Here is a 21,052-nt window from a genome sequence, read left to right as displayed (position 1 = left end):
AAGACAATGGGGATAGATCTTCTTGAACCAAGTTGTGAACATGCAGAGTGAATATCAGGGTTTTGGCCCAGCATTGTTGAAGGAGCAATATATCTTCAGTGCAAGATGGCTTGAACTGGGACCTGCTAATGGTAGTGTTTCCTTGCTTATGGCACCCTTGTCCATCTAGGAAGAGTATGCCATTCGGTTACATGACTAATCTGAATCACAATTCCATTAGTCATCTCTGCTCCATATACTCATCTAATAAAATAATAGCTATACCCTTTTCGACAAACAAGATATACTACAATCTAGTTCTCCAGAAGACCAGCCACACTGCTAACACATGCCAGACATGCCTTCAAAATGTATAGCAACTTAATACTGGTTATTTCAATGGGCCATTGTCCATATGTCCTGATTCTGATTTGTAACTACATTCCAGATTGGTAAATGAACTTGTGTTCTGCAGCTTTGAGATCGAAACCTAGCTCACAATTAGCTTAATCACTAATCTTTGTATTATTTAAAGAAACTGGATCAAATTCCAATTTATTTTCTGCCAATAAAATAAACTTCATTTCAGGTACTCTTTTCAAAGCTGAACAGTTGGAAGTTGGAGAACCAGGGAATCAGTGAGGGAATGAAAAGATTCGGAGGAAACTGAATCAGGGAATCAAAGAGAAAATGGGAGATTATGGCTGGGAATCAGTTTAGCAAATCAGTCAGTGAGTGGGTGGATACAGGTGGGAGTTGGATTAGGCAGTCGGTGAGGGAATGGGACGTTACAGATGGGAAAGGGATCAGGGAATCAGTGAGGGAATGAAAGGACATAAGCTGGAATAAGATCAGGTCATCATTCAGGGAATGGGATCAGGGAATCAGTGAGAGAATTTAAGGATATACTGTAAGTGGGAATAAGATCAGGCCATCATTCAGGGGAATAGGATGATACAAATGTGAATAGGATTAGAGAATCAGTTACAGAATGAATGGAATTGGAGCAAAAAAACCCATATGTTAACTAGAGAATATAGAACATAGAACATTACAACACAGGAACTGGGCCTTCGGCCCATGACGTCTGTGCTGATCATGATGCCAAACTAAACTAAGCCCATCTGCCTGCACATGATCAATATCCCTCCATTACCTGCATGTTCATGTCCCTGTCTAAATGTCTCTTAAATATCACTATCATGTCTGCTTCCACCACTCCCCCTGGCAGTGCTTTCCTGGCATTTATCGCTCACTCTTTGTGGAAAAGATTGCCTTTAACATCTCCTTTAAACTTTCCCCCTCTCACCTTAAACCCATGTCCTTTAGTATTTGACATTTCTACACTGGGAAAAGGACAATGACTATCTACCCTGTGACTCTCAAAATTTTATAAAATTCTATCCAGTCTCCCCTCAGCCTACAACACTCCAGAGAAAACAAACCATGTTTGTCCAACTTCTTCTTATAGTTAATACTTTTTAATCCAGGCAACATCCTGGTGATCCTCTTCTGTACCCTCTCGAAAGCCTCCACAACCTTCCTGCAAAGTAGTGACCAGAACTGCATGCAATATTCCAAAAGCAGCCTAACCAAAGTTTTATATGCAACATGACTTTCCTGACTCTCATACTCAATGCCCTAACTGATGATGGCAAGCATGCTGTATGCCTTATCACCCTATATTGCCACTTTCAGGAGCTATGGACTTGGACTCCAAGATCTCTCTGTATATCAATGCTCCTAAGGGTCCTGATATTTACAGTATATTTTTCCCTTACACTTGACCTCCCAAACTGCAATATCTCTCACTTGTCAAAATACAAACTATTCAAAACAAAAACAGAAAATATTGAAAGCACTCAGCAGGTCAAGGAACAATGGAGGGGAGAGAAACCCTCATCAGAAATGCAAAAATGAAAAGACAAGGATTCTTAAAATCACAAAGATGAGGAGGTGCGGACAGAACAGAAAACATTTTGCGATAAGGTCCAGACCAATATTATCAAGCAATAATTATGTTAAAATCTGTCAGTTGGTGATAGAAAAGAAAAACATAACGAATTGATCTATAAGGGTGCAATCACATCCGTGGAGAGAGAAAGTGAAAGCATAGAGATGAGAATCAGATCAGTTAGGAAGCAAGTGGATGAAAATCAATGACTGAGATGCTACATTATGGAGTGGACCAGAGAAGTGTTCGAGAGCTTTGTTAGTGTATGCATTTTTTTCAGCAGTGTTTGCAAGTTCATTTAACTCCATACATTTGCTCATTGCTGAAAAGACCATGCTTGCTAAGGCTTTGACGATTTATCAAATTACATTTTTTCAGTATTTATAAGTTGGATTGACAATGAAGCTACAGATTGTTCACATGAGTGGCCTCATGGGATTTGGATGGAATTTGGGCAGGCACGGTAGTGTAGCGGTTAGCGTAGCGCTATTGCAGCGCCGGTGCCCCAGGTTCAATTCCGGCCGCTGTCTGTAAGGAGTTTGTACGTTTTCCCTGTGACAGCGTGAGTTTCCTTCAGATGCTCTGGTTTTCTCCCACATTCCAAAGATGTGTGGGTTAGGAAGTTGTGGGCATGCTAATGTTGGCGCTGGAAGTGTGGTGACGCTTGCGGGCTCCCCAGAACATTTCTACACAAAGAAGCGTTTCACTGTGTGTTTCGATGTACATGTGATTAATAAAGAAATCTTATCTGTTTTTCTGTTGTATGTTTTCATTACACATTTGATGGAGCTGTGCTCTTCACTCTAAGAACTAGTCAGTAAATCTTTCTGATCTCATATAGTCATTTTAGAAATATACAAAGACAAGAACACCAAAACCAAAATGGCCTGCATCTGCATTACTCTTTCACTTTTAAACGTGGCTTCTTTTAAGTGCTTCCTTGATAGTAAGGAACAAAAGGCAGTCAACCCTTTGTCTGACAGAGGTGAGTGTTTCCTCCCAGGACAGCGGTCAAGTGCCAAGACATCACTGCTGTTGTATTGGGAGTTAGAAAGTTAACTCCTAATTTTCTGGACACCTTTATACCAAATAGGTTTTAAACACAGATTAATTCAGAACCTCGCTCAATCTTGTCTAAGCATGTATCCTAGGAATACATTAATTATTTCTGCTGGATATGTGGTAATATATCTGAGTCAATAGGTTTCATATCTCATTATCACACAATGTTTTTGTGGGAGGTTTCGTTAATATCCTTAAATCTATTTTCATCTGCTATCTCCACCTATAGATGTAATAGTAAACATTTTCATCTATGTACAAAGTATATTCTTGCATTTTCTGAAAAGAAAATTGTAAAGTTTTGAAATTATTTAATATACAAAAAACAAACCTCAGAGTAATTTCTGTGTGCTTTTTCTAGAACCTTTAGGAGAACTTCTGTCTTGTGTATCTGGCCATAGTCTCCCAATTCTTCCCTCACTCCTTTGAAAATTTTGGTGAATGTCCCTTGTCCAAGGCTTTCACGCTGTGAATGAAATAGCATATGGAATTTCTCTAGGGATGTGTGTTTCACCAATAATACCAACCAATGCTGAACATGAATACATATTTTAAATTACGTCTGTTTCTTACAAGAGTTTCTCCTTCCTGCACCTCACAATTGGACATGCCAGTAAAGCAAGCATTGGAGCAAGCAGTAAACAAAAGAATTAATTCTTTCATCAGGTTCTAGAATTAACAATTACATTGAAAATTGTGCTAATACAAAATAAAAATTGCAATTTATGTAGACAACTGTCTTAAGTACCATTGCATCCCCAGTGTTTTAATAGAGCCTCACATTGTTGTAGGGTTTTACTAGATTGGAATGAAAGGTGCAAACACCACTTAATGCCCCTCTGTTGATGCCAATTGCAACTGTTACCCAACAGAGTATGTGTAACTCAGCACTGGTCGGGGGTTTAACACCAATATTGTGCTCAGTTGTGAAAATTTTTCAAAATAAAGTCACTAACACACCATAAATTTAGAACTGACTTATTATAAAGTCACTCAGCTAGTAACCTCCATAGGAAGGAGCACAAATTGTAATTGATTTTTTTTCTTAGTAACATGTGAGGAAATACCCTTGTGTGGCTCTAACAATTGTTATTCCAAGTAATATTTGTGCTAAATTCAAATGGAACATAAGTAGGAATTGATGCCCACTGGGAACAGAGTTCAGATCTGCCCCTTCTATTTCAATTTGGAAACAGGCTCAAGGGGCAACATGGCTGATTCCTGTTCCTATTCTTTATGTTTAGTCTGTGAGAGAGAAAGAACACCCATTTTTTCAGGGTTGCCTCCGACCACAACAAACAAACTCTCCATTAGTCAAGGCTATGGACAACCTCTGATAAGCACATACATAGAAAGATTTATTTCCTATAATGCCTTCTTGTAAATTTAATCAGTATTTATTTCCTTTCACCCAATTTAACAAATCAGCAATAAATTAGGTATATGGATCTGTAGAAACTACAGTTTTAAAATAGATTTGTGGAAGTGTTGAAGAGGTGCAGCCTAACAAACAGCTGCAACACACAACTATTCACAGAAGAGCTATACATTGTTACTTACAAATATCAGATCCTCTTTTCTGATCTTGTGAAATACCATTTGGCTGACGTTATGTCTCTGTAACGTTGGAGATGTTGGCACATCAGAAGCACAGTTGCTTCGCATGACCAGAAGATTAGATTTATCTGTGGAGGTACATAAATGTTAATAAATTAAAAGCACGCCAATGAATAAAGATCATTGAACACTGCAATAGCATATTTCATGTTCAGTAACCAATTCCATAATTGCTATTCTTCATATAGATAAGAGATTTACCTGTCCTCATTTAGCACGTCGCTTTCTCCCTCACCACGACTGAGGAAGAAAGACTGGATGTTTACTTGGAGACCCCCCACTAATGCTAACCTTGGAGAGTCATTAAGAGAAACATTCCTGGGTGATTGCCCTCTGATCATAATTCTTTTCATTAGAACACAGCTGCCATCTACAAGTACCTCCAAACTCTATACAATGTAATCAGCGTTAGGGAGCATGTGGGATTGGGGTGAGATTGAGGAAGAGTGCTCCTGAGCTTTAATTGTCAATTGTATCAATGAAACATTTTCGAGTTAGTATGAATAATAAGGGAGTAAAAGACCTGGGCGTAAGAAAACAAAAACATGCTTAAAATCTATGCTGATCAGTTGCAGAGTGGCTAATATTTTAAGATGATATATATAGTTACCATGAAATAAAACATAAAGATAATGACTTGGAATCTCCAATGCAATTAAATGAATGCACTTGATGGTGTAACAAAGAACACAAAAAAGATCATTGAAATGCAGGGGGATTTAGGTATCTCAGTGCATGATTCACAAAAGTTCATGTGTACAGCAACTAATTGAGAAACTTAATAGATTGTTACTGTTATTGGCTAGAGGATTTGAATAAAATAGCAGGGAAGTTATTTTACAGTTTTATGGGGCATTGATGAGATCACATCCAAGAACTGTGTGCTGTTTTTCTTATATAAAAAGGAATGTTAATGGGTTGAAGCAGGTCAGGGAATATTTACCAGGCTAATGGGTGGGTAGTCTTATGAGGAAACAATAGACAGGTTACCTTGTATCTAATGAAGATGAGAAGAGACAGAGGGAACCTGTTGAAACATAAGTTCCTGAGGTGTCTTGACAGGGTGGACATGGAGAGCATGTTTCCTCTTTTGGTGGAATCTAGAACTAGGGGTCACCATTTAAAAGTAAGGAGTCACCCATTTAAGGCAGAGATGAGTTGATTTTTTTTCTCTCTCAGAGGACTGTGAGTCTTTAAGGAAGAGAGTCTTTGAGGACTCTTCCTCAAAGGGCAGTGGAGTCCTTGAATATTTTCAAGGCAGAAGTGGACAGATACTTTTTTAGCAAGGAGGTGAAAGTTACTGGGGGTACACTGAAATGTGGAACTGGGGTTACAATCAGATCAGCTATGAATTGAATAGAGGAGCAGGCTCAAGGGGCTGAGTGGCCTCCTCATTCTCCTAATTTGTACGTTTGTTGACTCCTGGCATAAACCAGCTAAACCAGAGGTGAAAATGTGCAATGCAGGAATCCATTCTGAAACCAGGCTTGAGTGTGTTGGGAAGAAGTGGCCATGGTGGGGGGTGGGTGTGGTGGGAAACAATAGAGAGTGGCACCAATGGATTTTGGAGAGGTGGGGAGAGGATGGTGGGGTTGGGGAGTTATTGGGATACTGTTTGGTACTTGGAGGGAGAGGGGCACAAAACTGTGCATCAGTGCCGAGGACTTGAGAATCATGGAAGGCAGCAGATTGGAGGGAGTCAATGCAGTGCAGGGTGAAGACTGAAGGATGAGGTAAGTTATTGGCCAGGGTGTTCTGGGAGTGCTCAGTGATGATCTTGCTGTTACTAGTTGTTCTTGCTGTAAATGTAAGTGATCATTCTTGCTGCATTAAAAGAAAACCTCCACGTGTGGCAGCAAGGGGAAACTGGTAATTAAACATGACTCCTTCCAATCAGGGTCAATATTTAGAGCTTGCCAATTTCCCACAGAAAGCACAACATATACAAGTCACCTGGATAGTGTGAAGAAAGAAAAGTAAAATAACATGGGCAATTCTATCTTTCCACTGGAGTGTTGAGGCAGCCTTCTCCCACTCACTCTGCTGGACTCGGGACTAATTACCTCAACTCTGTCCAATCCCTAGTTCAAACCAAGCCTTACATCCCTATGCACAAGTCATAAGAAAATTTCCATGGGCCAGGACACTTGCACAGATCCAGTCAATAAGAAACAAAAAAACATAGAATTTGCAGCCATCATTTATTCAGTCTAAAAGGACTAAACATGTGTGATTAATGAAAATATTACCTTTTGGTTTTGGTGGACAGCACTTGGTAAACTGGAAGATAACACCATCCGATCGAACGGTCTCCTTTTTGTAGCAGTTCAGCAAATCTTTGAGACTGCTGAAGCTCTTCTTAGCCCCATTCAGATTGTACTCATTATTCTCATTCTTGGTAATTAAACAATGCCTCCATTCAGTCACATTGTCCTTCTAAGTAAAAATTAGATGACAATTTAAGGCAAAACACTCCAGCATTCTGCAGCTTGTAATCTTTAGGAATTAATCTGAAGTTTGCAGCTTTTTGAAGTTCATTCTTCAAAGCAGTAGACCCCTATGTATGGTCCTCTTTAATATAAACAGAGGAACCACTCTAACAGCTCTGTGTGGGTATGCTTATTTATAGAACTCCCATTGCTCAACCTTCAGTTTTAGCTTTCCGACAAGAAAAGTTAAACTGAGTCATTCAGGATAACAAGGAGAAAAAAGACAGAAGGAAGATGAGAAGCGCAATGGAAGGATAGAGCGCGAAAGAAAGGAGTCTTTTGGAAACAATCATAGTGAGCAGATTATGGTCTGAACTGTGACTACACAAAGCAATTTCAGATACAAGTATTATTTGAAGAGAGTAATCGTCACTGAATAAGTCACCTGTTCACTGTGAAGTTAAGTAGTTGCATTACTTGATCTAGAGTGGGACCAGAGAAAGACTCAAGGAGGGGCTGGACTGGACTGGTTACTCTGAAAGCTTGGAGAGGTACTAGTCACAATCCTTAAAGGAAGTGAAGTACGATTTGTCACAAGACTGGAGCCCCAAATATTAAAGGTGCCTAGACTAGACAATAATCTTCAGGAGATGCTAGTGAGCACTTGAAATAGAGTGCCCAAGGAGACAGTAACGACAAATAGTGTTTGAATGTAGAAGGATGAATTGGATAGACACTTAAGGACATGAAGGAATCATTGGAATCAAATTTTAGAAACAGAATGCAATATGCATATGTAGTACATCATGCATTTACTAAGGATGACCAAGCATGCATTTTTACCTTACTATGTATTGGGATCTGTCTGATGAACAAGTTATTTCAGTTTCTGTTCTGATCCACATATAAATGACTTACCTCCACAGCTACAGTGAGAAAGTACTTATTGAACTCTTTAGGACTACATCGAAGAATGTAAAAGCCTTTCTGATTCCCAGCCTTCTTGAGTTTATTCACAGCAAAATCCAATCTGTTGCAGAAAAAAGTGATATTCAAATTATATTTGACACTTTGTACCTTGAAGATTGGCATCTCATGATGGCACATCACTACAATGAGGCCTGAATTTTGTGATCTCAAGGGAACCAATGAGAAACCATTTGGTTCTGTCCCACATAAAGAGTGGTTCCTTTCACTTCAATAGCTTTGGGAAGCTATGCTAGCCTGGAAAACAAGCAGGAAAACCATGGAAACCATGGAAAATCACATTTCCTGTTGTGTGTGATTTAGTTGACTGTGCATTTTTTCCTGCCACGTTTCCTCAGGAATTGTGGCCACCTGTTTGCAAAGCTCCAAACTGAGCTTGGAAGTACAAAAGCAGTCAGGAGGGATGGCAGCTTCAGCAAATAGAGCACACAGTTTTGCTGTTACCCAGTGATTAACAAGTAATAGTCAGCATCAAAACTATCATTAAATTTACAAATTCAAGGCATCTCTCAAATACTAAGTGGGGCAAGATATAGAAGCATACCTAAACTTAACACACATGCTTCAGATTGAAAAATACACCAATTAGAATGGGCAAACATACTGTACAATTAAATCTCACTAAATGCTCAAAAAATTTAGGAACTATCCAAATATTGTCCTTTTTAAAGGGGTAATATTCCAGTTGACATAAATATGAAGTGGTCTACATTGTAAGGGCAGCAACTCGAAGTTTTGGAGATTCTGTTATCCTTGTATCAGCGTCAGGGGTCACTTCTCATGTTCACTCCATGACTACGTTACCTTTCCACCAGTGATAGCGCCACAGAATGATTTAGAATTCTTCACATTTATAATTAGCAAAGACAAGTGTGACTGGAATTGACCAACATACACATGAGAATTTACATTAGAAGCAGCATGGCTACATCAAACTGAGAATATTGCATTGCTGGAGAATACTAATAGTGTCTTCGTAGAACTCGCTGGTACTTGCTGAATGAACCAGTGAAATTTCAGTTTTAGAACTCCTTGAGTTTATATTTGGTCTCCTGTGAAATGCTGTTTTCAGAAGTTGCAGGATATGGGTCAGCATTCTCGAGTATTTTCACTGTTTCTTTGACCTATTTTCCGTCCACTGCCTGCTGCCCTCACCACTTCCCATTTCATTCCCATCCTCATGCCTGTGGTCTGGTTGAGCAAAATATACTATTGGAAAATTTAAGATTCTGATCCTTGTGTTCAAATCACTCCATGACCTCTCCTTTCAGCTTTTCCCTCAAGACACTCCCAATAACCTACCTTTTTGACCACACATTTGGCTCCCTGCCTTAAGATCCCCATATTTCACCTTGTATTGCACTTCTACAAAAGACCCTGGAATATTTTACAATGTTCAAGGCAGTTTACAAATGGTAAAAGGTGGGCCAGTTAGCTCACTTTGACATTTCCTGACTTAGCTTCGAGCTGTGTGAATCAAAACTTGGATGGTGTTGGAAAGGGAAGATGACTTGACAAAAGGAGGAGTTCTCTCTCTGTACTGGGTTACGTGCAGACTGGAAGAAGAGCCGTCTTGGTTGTTTGTGTCAGGAGGATGGTGTATCATATGAAGATTGTGAGCCTTGGGCAAGGTAGTGGTCACTCTGTGGGGAGCGGTGGGGCAATTATTTCAAGGAAGAGCCAAGTAAGTACACAACTTCCTGAGTTGAGTTCCATATGCTTGGTTGGGACAAACCCAAGTAAGGCCCCTCATGTCACACTGAAGCAGGCAGTAGATGGCTTCTGCTCCACTGAAATTTGTAGAATTGCCATTGAACTCATCTTGCACATCAGAGTCCTCGATAGGTTAGGGTGCCAAATGCATAGAAGACCCCTAATCACAAATGGTGGACTTCAGGCCACTACAAGGAACTACTGATTATCAGTAATGTTTTATGTTTCGTTGACATTAAGTCCTGTGATGCTACATAACACAATTTCTAGGCCAAAGACTTTTCAATTAGGAGAAATTATGTGTTAAGCTCAACATATTAGACTAAGAGACAGAAATCAGTGGGAATTTCTATCTTCTAAGGAAACTAAGACTGAATTAGGTACTCAGACTCATTACAATAAATAAATAAATTACTTAACAGTAATGAAGAAAAAAATGACACTTAAAAATCACCAAACTAAAATGTGATCAAATAACTTCCACACGTATTAAAGGAACGAGATGGGAACCCCACGTATACTCCAACAATAGCTTTCCAAACTAACTTAGGAACCATCCCTCTTATTGAAAAAAAATGCACGATGCAGTGCAGAGTATATTTATTATGATACTGTGTCTCCTGGAATTAAATTGCAATGGTTATATAGGCTGAGTTATTGAAGATTGAACAGTAATTCAATAAAAGCTTTCAAGATATTAATTGGAACTGACAGGGTAGATAGACAGAAACTACTCCTGCTTATTGGGGTGTCTACTACCAGAAAACATGGTCAAAAATTTAGAGCCAGATCTTTAAGGTGTGAGATAATGTACACCATCCACCTCCAAAGGGCTCCAAATTGTAATTCATGCTTTATCAATAGATAGTGCCATATTTGGGACTGATTTTTGTTAACCAAAGGTATTAAAGAAATAGGGAAAGAGATTGTAATACTTGTGTCTTTATTATACTTGGATACCTTCCTTTCTATCCTTGGATTTAATGTATAGAGTTAGATCAGCCATGATCTCAGTGAAAGTTGGAAAAGGCTTGGGAAGCTAAATGCTTTTCCCTCGAAATAATTTAACAGGTTACATTTTACAGTTTGGTTAAAGCTTTAGCTTGCTATGATTTCTAAAAGAAAGTTCAGCACTTACGAGATGGGCCCGTGACAATTGCTCTGAATGTTTTCCAACAAGCTTGGTGGCGCAACCTCTTTACAGAGATAGTGGTGGGCATCTGCAGTTAATCTGTAGTATCCATCAATTAGTGACACAAATGAAAAGCCTTCCTTCAGTGATGGAAATTCAACTTCCTATTTCAAAAACAAAAGCAGTCCGGGTAAACAAATGAAAGTATGAAAACATGCAACTTAAAGATAACCAACTTTACAGTTGTTTTTATGCATAGATAATATATTAATGCTATTGGTTTTTCTGCAGTGCACACCTTGGTACTCAGCTAAATAAAAAAAATATAAGTGCAAATAATACCAAACTTCTGAATCACTTTTGTAGAGTGTCACATTTGAGGCCAGCAACTCAAATTTTAAAAATTATTAAATATGTGACAGCTTTGGTTTGATAAACATGAGTTCCTTGCATCACAAATATCCATGCTGCCATACAGTCATCAAAGGAAAATACTGCAGATTGTGGAAATCTGAAATTAAAATGGAAAATGCTGGAAATGTTCAGCAGGTTAGGCTGCATCTGTGAAGAGATGAACTGGGGCAATCACCTTGATGACCTGATGATGAAATAAAATGTTATTCAATGTCAACCCTATTTTGTTCTGTCCACAGATGCTGCCTCACATATCTAGCATTTTCATCATTTTCTGTTTTTACTTCATTGTCATTCCAGTTTAAAATGATCTGCACTGTGGATTATGGTAGAACAATTCATTGCAATTTTCACAAAACTGGATTTGTTAGTTCACTTAAATAAAGATGTGTAAAAATAAACAAACAAGTAAGCACAACAATAAAGAAGAGGTTTTATTACAAAGGAAGAGTTTCTCTGTGTTACTTCATTTGTTCAATGGGAGCTGCATCTGTATCAGTGTCAATAACGTTCCAGACTAGGTAGGGCTGTTCTGTTTCACCTCAAGCTTTGCCATTTTAAGTCAGAGAATTTAGTGAAGCCAATGAAGTGATGCCATTTCATGGCAGAGTTAACTTCTATTGAGGTTCCTATTCATTATTGTCACCTCCCATCATAACTTCCAGCAACATTCAACACCATCAAAGTCCACTATCCAACCAACAACTAGTATCTTCTTGACTTGGATATTGCAATCAATAATATTAAACAACCTACCAGATAAGCCAGAACCCAATGAACTTCATTTGTAATTTTCTGCAAGTTGAAATAGTTGACGTCAGTTGACGTCTTAGAACATAAGATAATGGTGCTATAAATATTTAAGGGCTCTTGAACCTTCTTCACTATTCAATAAGATCACAACTGAACATCCAAATCAATGACACTCTCCTGCAATAACCCATATCCTTATTTCTTTAGTGCATCAGAATCTCTCAACATCAGGCTCAAATTTACTCAAGAACGAGTAACCATTAGTCCATATATAATCCAGCATTGTATTAATGGTGCCTACTGCTAAACGTTACCTGTTTATTTCAGTACATAATCTATCTACAAATGCTGGGATTCCTCTTTGAACCTTTTCACTTGTTTGAATACATCACGTGAACTACCAAAATGATAACGAAGAGAAAGCATTACTGACATATGTTTGGTACCTTCACACAGAAATATTTTCTCGCGCTATTTACATTGAGGCCATTAAATTTATGGGAGTAAAAGTATTTAGACATCATGTGTCCTTTCCAGTGGCAGCCGCTGAGGAAGAAGATTGGGTGTCACTGGCTATCAAGGCCACTCAACTGCAGAGCCAACTACTTAGCGTCAGAAAATGCTCTGTACATTGCTGGTTATCTGGCCAGCCTTTCCTCAGAAGAATGCAACCAGGGCAGGCTGGTAGAACCACTATGCACCCATGGTGAGCCTGAACAACTTACTGGTCTTTGGAAGGTCTGGTCAATCTCTTCATGCACATAGAGCCATTGTTATCCTCAACATTAGCATTTGTAAAGGTGGTGCTCAGAGGATCATAGATTACAGGTTACCGTATGGTATGACCTTTCAACCTTTGCTGTAAAATTTGATGTAATTTTATAGAAGAGATTCAGGCTATTGAACCCATTTGGTCTTTTCTGATATTTTTGCTCCACGCGTACTTCCTCAAACCCAATCTATCTCAACATATCAGCATAGTTTTCTATTCCATTCTTCCTCAGGAACTTGTCCAGCTGGTCCATAAGGACACGTGTGGCATTCAGTACAATCATTCTCCCTCCTAACATGAGAACATTTACTCTTTTTTGGTTTCACTAAATCAATTTGCAACACATGGAGAAGATTCTAAAATCTGATGACGCTAGTTTCGAAATTATTCCCTGGTTGGCAGAGCTACAATTGGATTAGGGCTGTGCACTCTCCTTCTAAAGTCACTTTGATGAAACTAAAGGAATGAATTCAATTATCACAGACCAGGGAAGTATTTATTGGCACTGTGATCCTCAAACTTTAATATTCTAGCACATAATCCTGTAAATTAGCAGGGAATTCATTTTATGATCAGGTCAACAGATTTTGTCCACCATTAACTTTTCCCTGAGTAAAAAAGTTTACTGCTAGTGTTTATTTCCCTTGAGAATTATGTGGCCTGCACTGAGGCCATGCTTTGGCTTCTACTGGCATAGCAGTTCAACAACCTATTCAGAAGGAGCGGAGCACAAACCTGAATTATTTCTCAGTACCTCCTTGGTTCACATATGCTACCTGTTCATAATTTTTCTATGCAGATCTTAGTTGGAAACTTTCATAATTATTCTGAATAAATTTAGCTCATATTTCCTTGATTATTCCCACTACACTCGCCCATCGTCTTCTTATCCTAGAAATCTCCAGTAATTGCAATCATTTATGTAGAACAATTCTATTACCCTTTATTCATTTTGCGATGTATTTGCCAGTGTAATCTTAAAAATTTTAATCAAACCTTCTGTTCAATTTTGTCAATGTAAACAAGTCAGCTTCCTTCATCTACTGCAACAATAAGAGCCAGCTTTTATTACAATATTATCACAATAGTTTCAGTATTGTCTACTGTTTTCAGATCGATAGAACTTCCTTCTGCTTTAGAGCCATACAGCATAGGAGAAACAGGCCCACTGTATCCATGCATACCCTTAAGCTACCAGCTGCTCTAATTCCATTTTTCGTCTCATAGTCATCAACTCTTACCCATCCTGCTTCTCCTGCCACTTACTTAAGGCAATTTACAGTTGCTAATAAACCTATCAACTTGTACATCTTTGTGATGCGGGAGGAAACTGGAGCACCTGGAGGAAACTGACACAGTCACAAAGAGAATGTATAAGCTCCACACAGACAGCAGAAGTCGGGATGGAACCCAGGCTGTAAGGCAGCAGTGTTAACCGCTACGGCACTGTGCTGATATTATTATGGAATTACATTTTTTTTTAAATTAAGGAATGGGGACTACAAGCTTGAATGTCAAATTCAGTGAATCAAACAGGACAAAAATTTGGACTGGTTAGACATGCTACATATGCATGAATGTGTTGAAAAACTGTTTTGAAAACCATTCCCATTCAAGACAATAGAGCTGAATTTTGGAAGGGGAGAACAACAAAATGACATTACTACATTGCGTGTTTAACATGTTTACCAAGGATGAGGTGAATGAGACTTGAGAAAGTGGAGAAGAGACTAATGACTGTAACCACTCTTTAAAAGGTAAATAGAATTTGGGAAGGTATGTTCAGAAATTAAAAGAAGTTGCAGCAGAATGATTAAGTGGACACAGGTTTAAATCTGGTTTGCATAATAAAGCAGAACATATTACTGCTGGTAAAGTCTGATTAGTTACTAAATAGTAAAGTCTGATTGTTCTCTGGGGATGCCAATTTGCCGTTTTGGCATCTATTCTGAAAACTTCCTCCTGCTACCTGTGATTTGTGATAACATTTTTTAAAAATATTCTTTACAGCGTGGTAGCAGGCCCTTCCGGCCCAATGAGTCTGTGCCGCCCATTTTAAACCCAAGTTAACCTACCTGTACGTCTTTGCAATGTGGGAGGAAACCCATGCAGACATGGGAGAACGTAGAAACTCCCTACAGACAGCGACGGGAATCAAACCCCGATTGCTGGTGCTGTAATAGCGTCGTGCTAACCGCTACGCTACCGTGCCGCCCATATATGTGAAAAAATAGTGCTATTCAAGTCTAAGTTTCATCTTCTATTTTCCAGTTGTCATACACAAACCAAGTCACTTTTGCAGATTAATTCCAAACCCTTACTTTAACTCATTCCAACAAGAGGTCTACTGGCAAGATTCTTCACTATTGCTAAAATGATCCTTGGTCACATTCCAGTGAAGGGTTTATTTAGCACAAATCACTTTCAACATTCATCAGAAGGTCCATGAGTTGCCTAAGTATTAACTGCACAGCTTAAAATATCACACATCATCCTTACCAAAGTCTTGCTGTCCTGTTTGTTTATGGTGACAATTCTGCCCTCAGAAGAGCCATCTTTGCTTGCTTCCTTGATGCTGACGTTGATGATTTCAGGGAAATCACAATAAGATTGCAGATCCTGTCAACAGACAAGAATATTATGACAATACATTACAGCGATTTTGCTAAAATATCAATTAATTTCATTCTTATGCCGTACCAATATGACAAAAGACTTGTCCCTTTTAACCTTCCAGATTCAACAGTGATGGATTCACACACATTTCCTCTCTGCTTATGTTTTGGTTACAAATGATCATTTGCTCCTAGCTCCTGTGCAAAAACTGTCAATGTGTAATCTTTGCAAACCTTTGTCCTATCATTTAGCACACAGGCTTGTCAAGAAATTAACAAAAATCATACAAATATTTTGTAGTTCATTCTCAAAAGATGGTTCCAGCCAAGAGGAAGAGCTCTGCAAGAACTTCATATTTTTTCAGAAGTCAATTCCCATTCTTTTGAGAGCAGCCTCTCCTCATCAAGATAACTCTGCTTCATTTCAGAAATCAGTGCAGTGAATCTTTGTTACACTGGCTCCAAGGCACGGATGTCATTCTATATGTAAGGAGATCAAAAGCACACTCAGTGCTCCAACTGTGGTCTCACAAAAGCCCTGGACAGTTGCAGTAAATCTTACTTACTCCTGTGCTCCAATTTCCTTACAATGAAAGCAAGCATTCTGTTTCTTAATTACTTGCTTGACCTACCTGTTATTTTGCTGTGATTTGTATATAAGAACATCCAAATTTCCCTGCATTTCAAAATTTAATTGTTTCTCCATTTCCAAAATATTATCCTTGCTCATCACTCCTTCAAACAAGTCGCTGAGCACATAATCCATCCTATGCCTCCTGTTAAGGCTTTGCTCAGACACAGGTAAAAATACCAGAGGGTCTATAGTTGTTTAGCATTAACACATAGATGCTGATCTGTTAAAATATTCTTGGTCTGGGGGAAAATACATATTAAAAAAATACCACAAAATAAATAAAAGAGTTGTTAAAATGTACCAGCTTGCCAAACGCAGACATGTTGTTTATGTTTGCTTGGCCAATGAGAATGTTTGGTTTCATTGATGCTTAAGTATGTTGGGACACATAAGAAATCACACCTTGGGGAAAGTCTGGGGCATAACCAGTGGCTCAATGGTAATATTAATTTAACGTGTTAAGTGCTGATGAGACAGCTGGCATGTTTATTCATTTTTAATCTAAATCTAGGTTGTATACTTCTCATCTTCAACGAAGTAGCTGTGAATAGCACAAGGTCAGTGTCCTTAAAACTTCTTACAGTGTCTATTATCCCCATGGAGAAATGCCTATCCTCCATTCAAGCTGTTCTCAGTGATTGATGTACTAAATATATTACATGAAGGTGTTTTGCGTACAGCCATGTCCTAGTATCCTCACTTTATTTCCCAAACTGCTCCAACCAATTGAATCCAGCAGAAACTCCAAAAACAGAATCATTGTCCTGCACACTTCCCAATATTGAGAACTTTAACAACTTTGAATCTTTACTTGTCCTGCTTCATTCTCAATCAAGTAATTCCCTTTCCCATTAAGAATTAGCACGGTTCCTTATGCTTGACTATTGCATAAAACATTATGATTTCCACCTATTTCCAATATAAGAGAAAAATAGCTAGTTTTACAAAGCTTAGAATAACGTACCATATCTCCTGACACAGGCAAAACGGACCCCAGCTTGTTTGCATTTCAAGCAAAACACAATGGTCATTTCACTTCAATTGAAATGCTGGAAGTGCTCAGCAGGACAAACAGTATCTATGGTGAAAGAAACAGAGTCTCTGCTTCAGGTCAATGACTTTTCTCCAGATCTGGGTGCTCATTTGACAGTAAAGAACCCTGGTGGCAGAGTTATTCTTCTTCATGGAAGGCTCTTGTTTTCTACTCAGTTCCACAAATTCCACTCACTTCCAACGTGTTCACTGTCCCTCAAATCTCTCACCACCACTCTACCTTCCATGCTCTCCTTCCACCTCAATGATCATCTCCCTGACCCCCTCTATACGATCAGATCTGCTGGTCTCTTCTCTGAACGCCCAATGAAATCCTCCTCAGCCCACTCAGATCTCGTCTTGAACCTCGATCTTCTCACTTCTGCCCTGCAATCCTTTCTCAATTAACCTCCTGAATATCCCCAATTCTCAGGGCTTATGTCTTAAATTGTACTTTTTCCAAAGGGTTCAAAGAATTTGGCCCTGATTGATGTTTGAACCGGTGGATGGTATTGTTAAAAATCAGCTAGTGAAGTTGTAGGCAAAAGACAAGTCACCTGAAACGGCAGTTTCCAGCCAAAATAGCAATGTGCCTATATGGTAGTACTTTGAAAATCAACACTGTTGGGAACAGTGCATTTTTGATAGCTGATATTTCTGAATTAAAGCATAAGCCTTCAGGAGTGAAAGCATTATTTTAAAGAGCCAATGTCTGTATGTGGTGGGTAGAATGAAAGTATCAGAAAGTTTAAGGTTCTCCTGAAGCGCTTTATTTTTCCTTTATTGATAAACGTTTACTGTTTGGTTTTCTTGGTCAAGAATATCAGATAATTTAACTACTTTATGAAAACCTGTCTTTGATTGGAAGAAGCTCATTGGAACAAAATCTCAAATGAATGTAAGTTGGGCTGCATCGGAAAATCGCAAAAAAGACTGCGAAGGATTTAAACTTGGTTGGCAGCATAATGGCAAGTGTGGTGGATATGTAAAAATTGTTTATGCTGAGCCAGGATAGGAAAACTGGAGGACATAATAACTTAAGGAAACCACAAACCATACCGCCTAAAGTGACCACAGTGTTTAACCTCTTCTCCTTTGTTCTGCGAATACTAATTTTAAAATAACACTCACGCAAATGATGCACAACTAATATCCTTCAAACAAATTATCAACTTAACATGCCTCTGTAAGTTACCTTACCCCCAAAATAGCTAATAGGACCACCACCTAGCAAAATATATATGCAGATTCAAACTCAACCTTTGAAAAAGCAGTAGGTCAGGTTTGGAACGACTTCCATTGACCAGATAACCTGGTTTACAGTTTATCCCCATGGTCACCCCGGTTTTACCCCATCAGAGACATCTGCCTCCCCCACCATCCCTGCAGTTTAATGAGCTTCTTTTGTCTCCTTCCCAGTTCTGATGAAGGGTCTTCAACCTGAAACATTGGCTCTGTTTCTCTTCCCACAGATGCAGCCTGACCTGCTGAATATTTCCAGCATTTTCTGTTTTTATTTTAGATTGCCAGTAGCTGCAGTTTTGTTTTATTTTCAAGTCAGGTTTCTAATTCCATAGATGCAATTAGGCCAAAAGAAAGTGATCTGTGCAGCCTTGAACACAAATCTAACTGAGAAATTAAACTAGATGGATGGCACAAGTTATCGGTCCTTTCACTTATCCTTATGTAAATGAACACTTTAAAAAGCTGTTTGACTTAGGAAGTCTCTCCACCACCAAATATAATTTGAGCAAAAACAAATTTTACCTGAAATACAGTTGAAACGTTTCATAAACCACCAACAATTTGGATTAAAATCTGAGCTCCTCATGTTGAGGCTAGATGCAGGTTGGGAGAGCAACACCTCATATTCGGTCTTGGTAGTCTCCAACCTGACGGCATCAACATCGATTTCTCGAACTTCCAATGACAAATCCTCTCTGTTCCTCCCCTCCCCTTTGTTTTCACTTATTCCTCTGGCCCCTTCACCCCTTCCCCTTCCCCTTTCCCGCCCTCACGACCTGCCCATCATCCCCACCTCCTTCCTTTTGTTCCATGGTCCACTGTCCTCTCCTATCAGATTCCATTTTCTTCAGCCCTTTGCCTCTTCCACCTATCACCTCCCAGCTTCTCACATCATTCCTACTTCCCCCTCACCACCTACCTACCTCCCCTCCTCACCTGGATTCACCTATCACCCATCAGCTCGTGCTCCTCCCCCTCCCTCCAGCCTTTAACTCTGGCTTTTGCCCTCTTTCTTCCCAGTCCTGATGAGGGGTCTCAGCCCAAAATGTCAACAGTTCATTTCCCTCCATAGGTACTGCCTGACCTGCTGAGTTCCTCCAGCATTTTGTGTGTGTTGCTCCTATATAGGCATGGTTGTATATGTCAACCAACATACAGTAAATACACACAGCTTTTGTATGAAGAAAACAGCACAGTTGACACAGCAAATTCAACAGGTAATTTAATTTATTACTGAAACAACATCTGATATGTCTGTTAAATAAACACCCCAAGGATATTTCCACATGAGCTAAATTACAAATTCAATTTATAAAGGACTAGTTCATGGAGGTAATTTAGCTGCAAAGAGAATATTGTTGTTTAACAGATATGGTCTTTTTCTCAGTGCTTATTATAATTCTTGAGCTAGTTTGGTGAAAATCAGCTCATAACAACTGTGATGCAATTTTGAATTTGAATGGTTTTAGAAATTTAATTATTTCCTTATTACTCTTACAGTACTAACATCTACATTCATTTTATATTGTTAAATTCATCTGTAGCAATTCAAGTTATATAAAAAATGTTGGTTTTCTTGGCTCTTCCATCGTTACTTTAGTTTGACACACCTACTCATTTGTGCAAAGAGAAAACATGCTTTAACTAAAAGATTTTTCTCTCTTCAATTTTATTTCTCTATTTGTTCCTTCCCGAGCTTTCCTTGTTTTATTATCTCTCTTTTCTCTTATTATTGTCTGCCTACTTCTCTGCAGGTATTCCCAATCATAGGTGTCAGCCTTGAATCAAGATTAGAAATAAACATCTGTGAAGCAGAGGTTCATGGATTCAGTGCCTACTCCAGAGTCTTAGTAGGAGACTAAGACTCCTCGTGGAGTCCCAGATGGAGATTTCACTGCAGTATTTGAGTGTATTTTGTACTGTCAAATATAGTGTCCTTTAAATAAACTGTAAGAGGTCGCATGGCTCTATAGAAAGCTATAGAAACCCTTCATAATTCATCTAACAGTAATCCTCAACCAACACAATGGCAGTTAGTGTGGTCACTATCTTATTGTTGCTTACATAATCCTGTGTACCAAATGTCCACTACATTTCCCCATATTATAATAGTGACTACACTTCAAAAGTAGTTTTTGGACAGCAAAATGCTTGAGGAGATTCTGAGGTTGTGATACACGTCTTCTTTTCTGTTCTTGCAGAACTTTTCTTTTGTTGGAGAAAGGCAGTGGGTATGATCAACATAACCTCGAGGCAATCAAGATAACCCACTACAGACTTGGCACCAATCTTTGTTACTTATTAAAGTAACTCTTTTATTAAAAAGAGAAAGAAATCATAATACACCCACAGACCTTGAGGATGCTTTAGACTTTGCATGTGTTACAAGCACAATGAGGTACTATTTAGTCTACTCTGGTATATTCTAAACAAAGAGTGTCAGTTAGTCTGCCCATTTAGCACTATTATTATAACATACTCTTTGCTGAAGGTTCTCTACTTGGCTTTTCTTTCCAACCCATTGTACATTAAAGACAGTGTGATGCTTATCACCACATCATACCATGGTTGTAATCCTTTATTTTCTTCAATACTTTCTCCTCATTATTTTTCAATATTTTCCTCTTGCTTCTATTGTCTGTAACCCCTCGCCCTCAAAGCCTAATTGCGAGTTTCTGAGATAAGCACCCTCCATTTTTCCTTTACTTTCTATA

At 38.8% G+C, this 21,052-nt stretch overlaps 1 protein-coding gene across 1 annotated transcript in view; it reads right to left on the bottom strand.

The window, feature by feature from the left end:
• Positions 1-21,052, bottom strand: part of LOC127572263 (tyrosine-protein kinase JAK2-like) — a 223,318-nt gene that overhangs the window by 32,466 nt on the left and 169,800 nt on the right. The window contains 6 exon segments of the mRNA XM_052019271.1: positions 3,323-3,461; positions 4,556-4,680; positions 6,862-7,048; positions 7,960-8,071; positions 10,880-11,037; positions 15,312-15,431. Coding sequence (XP_051875231.1) covers positions 3,323-3,461; positions 4,556-4,680; positions 6,862-7,048; positions 7,960-8,071; positions 10,880-11,037; positions 15,312-15,431 — 841 coding nt within the window.

This window comes from Pristis pectinata, chromosome 7, assembly GCF_009764475.1.
Source record: "Pristis pectinata isolate sPriPec2 chromosome 7, sPriPec2.1.pri, whole genome shotgun sequence".
Classification (NCBI taxonomy): domain Eukaryota; kingdom Metazoa; phylum Chordata; class Chondrichthyes; order Rhinopristiformes; family Pristidae; genus Pristis; species Pristis pectinata.
This window is presented reverse-complemented; position numbering and strand designations above follow the sequence as displayed.